At 63.7% G+C, this 9698-nt stretch overlaps 1 protein-coding gene across 1 annotated transcript in view; it reads right to left on the bottom strand.

The window, feature by feature from the left end:
* The window catches only part of FAM155B (family with sequence similarity 155 member B), a 40924-nt gene extending 33551 nt beyond the window's left edge, over window positions 1–7373 (bottom strand). Inside the window, exon 1 of the mRNA XM_026066291.1 lies at window positions 7263–7373. Within this exon, the coding sequence (XP_025922076.1) occupies window positions 7263–7373 (111 nt within the window). The remainder of the gene's footprint in view (window positions 1–7262) is intronic.
* Between the last annotated feature and the right edge of the window lie 2325 nt (window positions 7374–9698).

A 9698-nucleotide genomic window follows, 5' to 3' on the forward strand; every position in this document is an offset into this window, starting at 1 on the left:
CCGCGAGCCCCCGAGAGCGCAGCCCGCGGCCCCGGCCGGGGCAGCCGCGCCGCCAGCCCCCATCCCGCGCCTCGTCCCCCCGGACACCGCCGCCGCGCCGCGTCCTGGCAGGGCCGAGCAGCATAACGCCCGTCCCGGGCGACACCACGTGCGTCGCTTCGTAAAATCCCTGGCGCCAGCCCTGGGGCTGCTGGCGAAGGTAGACCAGTGCGATCCCCCCTCGGCCCTGGCCGACGTCGCAGCGAGCAAAGCCGACGGGCCACGTGCTGTCCTTTGGCTTTGCGAGGGCAGGTGACATCTGTGCGGTGCTCCACAGCAATAGGCACGCTTAGGGACACATGGCGCTCCCACAGCTGTATTAACACTGACCATCTGGCCAAGTGGCCGAGGAAAATATTCTCTCCAGCTCCGCAAGGCCACGATATACAGTCGCTGCCATGCAGMTGCTTGTCCCGAGCTGGGGCCCCGYGGATGYGCTGGTGCAGCCAGAGCAGTGCTAATAGAGTGACAAGGGCTTTGCAGGCTTGCTCCTGCCTGCAGAGCAGAGATCACTCTGGCGTGTCCCCTGGGCGCTCCCTGACTGTTTGCCCTCAGCCCTGATCGCCCCGAGGAAGAGCCCCCAGGCWTTCAATTTCTGGGCCACTGGGAGGGAGTTCTGAGCTGGCACTAAAACTAAGCAGGAAGCCAGCTTCCCAGGAACCTCACGTTGCTGGGGTCCCAGCCCCTGCTAACACCCCACTAGGGGGTTCATGGGCTAGTTAAACAAGAGACTATCAGCTCACCAGGAACAAAGAATAAGCAGAGCTCTGCAACACGAAATCCTGCTGTTAGCAGAGTGGCAGGCAGCGCCTGCTCTGACGCTCCTTCCCCACACAGGAATCCACCCTCACCCTCGGGCACTAACCTGGCTTGTGGGAACTGGTTCAAGTGTTCCTATTTCTGGGGTTTTCATCAAGCTGTGTCCCCAAGTGACCCAACCCTGTCGTGCCACTCAGCTGTGCTGACAGCCCTGCAGCAACAGAGGTGCTGGAGCTGGTCCTCCAGGCCCTGTCGCTTCCCCTCCCTGACGCCAGGTACAACATGAGGGAGGAGTGGGAAGCACAGGTTGATGCCAGTGGGGCTGGGGTTTCAGGCTGGCCTGCATAGCTCCAGCGTGGGATCCTGCAGGCGCAGGGAAAGTCACCCGAGGACTCTATTCCCCTTTTCCCATTTGCCAGCCGCACCTGGGCTGCTGACAAGAATACACCAGTGCAATCCCACCTCGGCCCTGGCCGACATCCCAACAAGCAAAGCCTACGGGCAACTTGGCCTTCAGCCACCTCTGCCTCCACTGACGAATTGCAGGACCGTTCCTCACCTGCCACACATCCTGCAGCTCAGCCCAGGCACTTCCTAGAGGTCTGGGTTTCTCTTCATCTTCCCCAGCTGCTCTCTTCTTCCTTTCCTTCTCTCTTTTCCCTCATTCCCTGGAGGACAAGCCTTGCTGGCAGGTGGGAGCCCTCTGAGCACAGGGCTGATCCTTGGAGAAGGTAACTGGCACCATGCTGAGGGGTGCTCAGCCCCTTGGGGAGCCATATAGCTGGGGCTGAACTCCCCCCTCCTGCTGCGCAGCCATCCTGGAGCGGATGGCATGGTAGTTAGGAGGGCCGATGTGCCTGAGCTGCACCTACTCCAACAGGTAGCTCTGCTCAAGCCAAGGCACTGAGGTGAGGCGATATATGGTGACCAGCCAAGAGTGGTTTTACAGCCGGAACGAACAAATGCCGAACGTCACTGCAAGTGATATAAGCAAAACTGCAACCCACGGTGGAGGCTTAACTTCTCCGAGCTGTGGCACAGAGGCCTTTGCCACTTGTGGAGCAACGCAGAGCTCAGGAGACAGCTTCCCTCGGCTCCTCCCAACCATCCCTGCTCGCCCTGCCGGCAGGCCCGCAGCCCGGCTGGGGAGGAGTCCTGTGCAATAGCTGGGAGAGGTATTCTTGCAGGCCTGGGGGTTTCTCTGGTGCGGTTTCTTTACCACGACTGTCTGTGCATGTCTTGGCAACATACAGTTATACTATGGGCTGGGGCATGGACAACTGGAGCCATTATTTTGGAAACAAAATACTAACTTTGTTCCCTCTGTCTATATCTGCAAAGAAATGTGCCCTGATCCAGCAGGCACAGATGCTGCCTTGTCAGGAAACGAACCCTGAACAGTGATCTCTGTGAGCGACCTGACCCTTGGGACACGGACTTCAAGACAGGGAAACGCTTGGCTGAGTCTCTGAGAGGGTAAGAGTGCTGCCTCCTGGGACGGGGCCGCTGGGAGAAGACGGTGACCCCACCACGAGGAAAAGCTTTAGGTGGATCCTAACATGCAAAAACAGAAAAGCTCGTCTTCGCTTCCCTTTCTGCAGCGAGCGGGAGAAATACCCCATCTCTTGCGTGGGGCCTGGGAGCAGGGGTCTGCGGCCCAGGCGCTGCTCTGCGGAGGGGGAGCTGCGCCAGGTGCGAGCGGACGCGTCGGGGGCCGCAGCRACCTCCGTCCTTGCCTGCCGCAGGTGTAAGTGCCAGGCAGTTTCCTGCAGCTCCTCACCCCAGGAATGGAGGAGAGGGATGGAGTCTGGTGGAGACAGCCCCTGTCCGCCAAGCGTCTTGTGTTCTGGTAGGAAAYGGAGGCACCGGTACAGCTACGAGGGAGAAACCGGAGCAGTCTGAGCACGCCTGGAGCAGGCACCGGGACCACAAGCAGGTGACCCCGGGCTTGCTAAGCCGTGCCAAGGGGCAGCAGCAGGACTTACATCTCTGACACTCGTCCCAGCCTGTGCTGCTGGGGGGCTTTCACCTCCCCCGGMATCTCCACGTGCCAGGTACCGTTGTTTCAGCCCAGGGTGGCCTTTGGTTTTATGCCGTGAGTATTCGCATTGGCTCAGGGAGAGCACGGCAGGCAGGAGGCCAGCAATCTGCTGCGTTCTCCGGCTTAGTCTCCTGAAYGCCAGCAGCTGCCCCATCCGTGGGGACTGCTCTGTGCAGTCTGCTATGTGCATTGCTCCTCCCTGCGGGCTCGCAGGGCGGGCAGCAAAGGGGCTCTGCGCCTCCGCGTCAGGAGAGAGGATCTTTTCCTGCTCCGGTCCTGAGCGGGGACCTGCTCTTTAAGTCTCTTTCAAGCTTTTTCTCTATCTTTTATCTTCTACATGTCTTCCAATAGCCCCACTGTTCCCATCCTACTTCACCTTCTTCCCCAGTCTGCTGACTCCTCTGCTTGCTTTCTGCCCCAGGCCTGGTCCTTCCCTGCACATGGAGCATCAGGGTGCAGGGAAGGCACAGGGAGAGCCCACCTGGGTGCTGCATCCCTTGGCTGGCACCAGCACCCTGCCTGAGCTAAGGCCTGCGCAGACACTGTCTGATGGAGGGGTCCGTTTCCAGGGCACGGTGCTATTTCCACCTGGGAGTTTGCCCTCATTGAGAAAACATTGACTGCTCCTCCCACTCTCTGCTCTTTTATTGCAAAAACAGGGGTTTACACGTGTCCCTCCATGAGAGAATTGATTCGTTTGCTCAGCCTTCCTTGGGCGTCTCTCCRCTTGCTGCTGCTGCTGCTGTTATTCAAGGAGTGACAGAGTTTGTTAACATTACCCTTACGCCAAGCACAGGGGCTGGATCCCAGCAGCACGGCTGCTCAGCTGGGAATGCCAGCTCCAGGCCAGTCTCTGCCTTGGTGCTTCCCCAGGGAGCGCCTGCATCTGCAGAGGGTTTGGAGACTGTTTGCCATCGTTAGCTGACACTAATAATCAGCGCCAGGGACTCCAGGGCAGGGTAAGCCAGCTAGGACGCCACTGGCAGAGTAATGACAGCGTTTTCTTTCCAGATGCAGCAGCCATCTGACAAGGGGTGGCCTGCTCTTCGTGCAGGTCCACGATGTGCTTTCCCAGGATCTTGCTGCTTTGCTGGGAAAGGCAAGTCATTAAGTACAAACAGGAGAGGGCCCTGACRTCCAAAGAGGGGATGGAGAAGGATGCTTGGAGCAGCTAACAGACCCCGGGGCAGGCACGTCCCCAGGCGCTGGTGAAGCACTGCCACGAAGAGACTCTCCAGGGACCGACGGGATGGCGCTTGGCACGTGGACACATGCAGCAGGACCTGGGCTGCAGAACACGGACTGCACCGTCCCCGCACTGCCACCAGGCTGGAGGCTGCGAGCCCAGCTCCTGCCTCGTGCTCTCGTGCCCGGCGTACCGAGGGTCCAAAGCTGGAGCAGCCCCAGGGAGGAGAGGGGCAGCCCCCGCCTTTCGCTTGCAGACCAGCGGGACTGAGCCGTCCCCGGGCACCACCGGGCGATCGCCCTGGCTCCAGCCCGGCGCGAGGCATGGCCGGTGCGGGGCTGATGCTGCTGGCGCTGCAAACCGCAGCYGGTGGCAGTCTGCAGAGTTAATCTGGGAATTTAAAAGGAGAAGAAAAATGGAAACTTTGAATGGTGATTTATAGCACTGAATGCCTACCACAGCAGTGCGAAGGATACTGAGGGTAATGCAGGGCAACTTTTAATTTCTGTGATTAAAATAGGCTGGTTAAGAGAYGCAGTCTGGCCGGCCATTTCGGGGCCTGAACCACCAAGAGGACAGAGCGGGCCAGGGCACACCACCCTCACACGTCCTAACACCTGCAAGTGCCCCACACGGTCAGCTGTGAGCCCAGAGGAGATCTTCTGGGCTGGACAGAGCGTGGCCAAAACCAGCCTGGGGGCTCAGTGCTCCGCCAGTACTCGGCGCCTCGATGCTGTGCCACGCCGTGGTGCYCTCCCTGCGTCCAGCCTCGCGGACGGCGAGCGGCACCAGTCCTTGGCACTGCGGTGGTAGCTGCGTCCCGGGAAAGGAGGTGGCTGCTGGGACCGGTGCGAGGGGACCCGGCTTGGGACATCACCTCCAGCCTTGCGGGGCACAGATAGGATCCTGGGGGCGGCTGGGAAGCGCCCTGGGCGAGACGGTCCGGAGGAGACCGTGGCTCCAAGACCCAGCCCAGGGAGCTGCTCCTTACCATGAGGCTGACCCGAGCTTGGAGTAGGCAGAGCGGAGGCTGGTGGAGCCTGAGGACTTGTCATTCTCCCTGCAGRTACGACTACAGCCTGGTCACCGCTGGAGAGCTGAACCGCCAGCGCCTTTCACTGAGCAAGCCGGAATTTCAGGGAGGAGTTGCAGGAGGCAGAAGTCGCTGCCGGACGGCTTCGCCCCACGAGCAGCCCTGGCCAGACGTTTTTGGTGGGTCCTGTAGCCGTGCCTGAACCGCGGGGCTCGACCCCAGTGTTGAGCTGTGCCCCCACGCCAGGGCTCCGTGTGGGGCACACGCGTGTGCACACGTACATGCATGCACACTGCTGCCCTGGCTCCTTCCCTCCTCGCCCAGCACCGCTCTGCAGCCCTCTCCTTTCTCTCCTTGCTTTGCTCCAGGCAGCTGGGCCCACCAGCGATGCCGGCTGGTGCCGGCGCTGCCCACCGCCTGCCCGGACGGAGGGGGAAGGTCTGCGCCTGCCCCGCGACGAGGGAGGGCGCGCTGGCAGGGCAGTGCAGACGTGTGCGTGGGGGCTGCACCTGGCACGGACGGAGAGGTGCATCGCACATCACGTGGACGGAGAGGTGCATCACCCCTCAGAGCGCCTGCACCCACTCGTGCACCAGCAGCTTTAGAAATCAGCCCCCTGCCAGTCCGGACCCCCATGGGCCTGCAGGTCTGGGAAGGGGGAAGCTGGAGAAGGGGCCGACACCTGGCCTGGAGTCATTAAAATCCAGTCCCTGCCACGCAGAGCCTTCTTCCCAGCTCACGGCCAGGACACGGGTAGCGGGAGCAGCTTCGCCCACCCCCRGAGCATTACAGGCACCGCGGGGGGAACGAGCCTCACATCTCCGCTACGCTTCTCATCAGCGATGCGGCAACAAGCCTCGCGAGCCCTGCTGCTTCCCGCCTTCTGGCCAGGAGAACTGGAGGACCGCTGGGCTGGGCAGGCCCTGCTCGGTTTCGGAGGAATCTCCAGGGCAAGGCCTTCTCCCGACGCCCCGCGGCTGCCTTGCTGCAGCACGAGCATGCCTGAGGTTGCTTCGCTTCAGGAGAGAGCCCAGGAGCTCCGCGTCCCCAGCAGCCCCTGCTTTGGTGGCAAGTAAAGCAAATGCAATGAAATAACAGCCGGGAGGCAGGCGGGAGGGGGATGTGCATCCCGGAGCCTTGCGCAGTAAGGCTGGGAACAGCAGGGAGCGATACCTCGGGTCCCAGGGGCTGCTCGCTTTGGTGTCACGGTCCTCAGTAGTCCCCAGGTCCCGCGTCCAGGCTGCAAGGTGGTGACCGCCGTGATKGAGCAGCCCTCGCCGGGGACAGCACGCACTTCACCCCGCCAGTGCCGTGCTTGTTCCCAAATGCCTCGGCCCCGGGCTGGCTCTGGCTCCCGCTGACCCCGGCGCGGCGCCGCCCAGCCGCGTTCCTAGCTGTGCCCAGGACGATGTCGACAGCATCCAGCCCTGCTTCTATACGGCTCTCCTGGGAGAGCCTGCAGACGGCGAGCCGAGCCGCTGGCCGGGGCCTGCCGTGCTCCCAGCTCCTCGGCCCAGGGCTCGGATCGCCTCAGCTGCCCCGACCGACAGGAGGGCACACGCAAGTGGTCACGCCAGGTCCACKGCTGGTGCCACCCCAGCTACCTCCCGGCGTGGTCAGGCCACGCTCTGCCCGGAGCACGGACATGCAGGCAGCCCTGCCGGGGAAGGAGCCGCCTTGCAGCCGTTCCCGGGACCGGCTGTGCGCGGGGGCTTGCAGCTGTGCTCGCGCCCGGGGCTTCCCGCRGCCCCCGCGCGCGGCCCGTCTCGCACGGAAGAGGAGAGCTGCTGCGGGCAGGTTTCCCGGGCGGCTGCAGTTGCTGTGGCGATGGCAGCGGGGAGGCGAGGAGCCGGCGGGACCAGGCGCCGAGCTCCACGTCAGCGCTCCGAACCGGCTCTCCGGCAGCCACGCTGGCGACCAGAGCCTGCACGCGCAGCCAGCCAGAGGCGCTCACCAGCTGCCCGAGACCTCGCGCGCTCGTGCCACGCCAGAGCAGAGCTGCACCAGGCTGGGGAGGAGGCTGTGGTGGGCAGGTGGCTTCRCTGGGACGTCCCCACGGTGCTGGCCTGGCCGCAGAGCCCAGGCTGCTCCCCGCACCCCCCGCTCGCCCGCAGCCCTTCCAACCRTGCCAGCCCTGCTCCGCTCCTTTCCTGGCGGCTCTTAGCTGGAGAGCAGGGCCAGGCATGCGCCACCCCACCGCGTACCTGCTCCAGGAGGTATCTGCTGACCACTGCCGGCTCCATCCCCACCACGTGACGGCTGCTCCCCGCTGGCCACCCAGCCTCCCCCACCTGCTTCTCCCCCCTTTCGACCATCCTCTCGCTGGAACCGGGTGCCGGGAGCCAGGGGGGCTGGAGAGCTGCGGTGAAGGAGCACAACGTGCTCCAYGGCAGCCAGCTCCTGCCCTGGGCAGCCTCCCCGGTCCTCGGCGCTCCCGGTCCGCAGCGCCAGCGCAGGGGCTCCCCGGCCATGGCTCCATGCTGCTCCCAGCTGTGAGCGCTCGGAGGGAGGGAGGGGAGCAGGGAGCGGGTTTTATAGCCCACAAAAGCAGATGTTGCTAATTGAGCCTTTGAGCTCCGTGCCAAGCTGTGGCATAGAAGCTCTGCCCGGGTTTCAGAACGGCTGCCAGGTCTCCAGCTTTGAAGATCGTGGGGGTGGGAGAGGGGGCTGGTGCGCGGGGAGGCCGCGCATGCATATCAGATTCGGCATGTGGGCCCGCAGCCAGGCTGGGAAAGTTCATCCCGCTGGAGCGGAGGAGCGCTGGAGGCGGGTGGCTCTCTGCCTCTCAGCCTCGGCCATGGCCGGAGGCCAGGATTAGGAAAGGTTAACGCTCGGTGTGTGCAGGAAGGTAGTACCTACAGACACTGGTGGCTACTCCTCTTATTTTCTTTCATGATGAAGATGAAGCCCTTGTTAGCAATTGCACATCACCACTGGGAACAGAACAGCAGGTCCTGGAGGTGCTGAGGAAGAAGAGATGACTGAACCCTCTGATCTCACCAGAGCATCCTTCCCCATCTGCCTGGATGCTCGCCCACAGCCACCATCTCCAACCAGCCGCCTTTCTCATCACAGAGTCAGCCCTCGCTTCCCAAACTCCCCAATTTCCCGTCTCCCAGCCTTGCTGGCCGCACATGGAGGGAGCCCAGGTTTAGCTCACCCCAGGTCTCTGATGCCCCCAGCGGCAGCCGCTGCCTTCCCCGGCAGGGAGCCGAGCCCTGCCTCCCTCGGGCTGGCGGGACAGGAGGCCACGCGCGGTGGTCCTGGTGCAGAGGGTCTCGCTGTGACCGCGGCAGCTGCCAGACGCTCACTGATTGGACCCGAGCGTGGCCCCACGCTTGTGTCTGCGAGAAGTTCTCACCGTGGGGCCTCCACGGTCGCTCCTGCAGGTCGCCCTTGGCTCAGCAGCTCTTCAGGTAGTGGCACAGCCCCGCTTGGTCCTTCTGCCTGTTGCCACCGGGCCAGGGAGCCCAGCAGGGAGGCATCTCGGTTTCCCAAGGCCGTCTCTGCAAGTCACCTGAACGCACTGCTGGCTGCACTGTTTGACCTCCTGTTGGGGCAAGGGTGGCACTGGCACGAGACGAGGACTGCCAGCACATCTGCCCGCTGCACACGGTGGGCAGACACCCCCCACGTGGGCGCTGTGCCGGCGGGGGCCCTGCAGATGAGCTGGCTAGGGGGGCTGGAAGGACAGAGTGCATTGCACAACAGCTCTCACCCCTCGGGAGCCCTGGCCACTGGGTTAGGTAACGCAGAAGTATTTCGGCAAAGAAGGGTCCATCCTGAAGGGGAAGTTACTGGGGGGACCCTGCGAAGGGAACCGTTGCTTATACACATTTTCCAAAGGGAATGGGAAAGTTGGGGGTTGCTTCTCAGACTGGGACCAGGCGGTTGAGGTGAGCTGGTGCCTCATGCACCACCATGCCCCTGCCCGGGTCAGAGAGGAGCGGACACGAGTCCAGCACACAGACGTTTGCCGTCACCTCGGGGCTGTGCTGCCACGTCCCACCACCAGCAAAGCAGCTGTCTGTCCTCGAAAAGCTCCCGCCCGGGGGGCGCAGGCAGCAGGGCAAAGCCCCCAGGCCCCCCACACGGGCTGACACGTTGGTTATGCCCTGCTCAGCGCTGATCTCTGGCAGCCAGCCTGGCTCCAGCACAGCCCCTCTCGGCTGCGAGCGAGACGGAAAACCCCTCAGCGAGGAACGCCGGGTCTCCTTCCAGGTGGAGGCAGCCCAGCATCGGCCGGAGCCCGGGGATGCCAGCAGCACCGCCGGGCTCCCTGTGCTCCCTTCCGGAGGCCTCCTCCGCCCCGGAGCACAGCCCTGAGCCCGCATGGCAGCCAGTGCTTTCCGGGATGCCGGTCCCAAAAGGAAGAGCCGGGAGCTGGCAGAGCATTGGGGGGACCCAGGGTGGGTAGCGCCGTGCTGGGGGACGCAGGCAGGGCCAGGCTGCCTGTGGTGTGGTGCAGCCCAGCCGCCCCAGCCCCTGCCTGTCCCCTGCTCCCTGCACACTGCTCCCTGCCTGCCTGTCCCCATCCCTTGCTTGCCTGCCCCCATCCCCTGCTCCCTGCCTGTCCCCATCGCCCGCCGCCGGCGGCGCGGGGAGCCCGGGCCATCCCCGTCCCTCTGCTGCCCCCCCGC

This window comes from Apteryx rowi, unplaced genomic scaffold (assembly GCF_003343035.1).
Source record: "Apteryx rowi isolate R43461 unplaced genomic scaffold, aptRow1 scaffold_24, whole genome shotgun sequence".
NCBI lineage: Eukaryota > Metazoa > Chordata > Aves > Apterygiformes > Apterygidae > Apteryx > Apteryx rowi.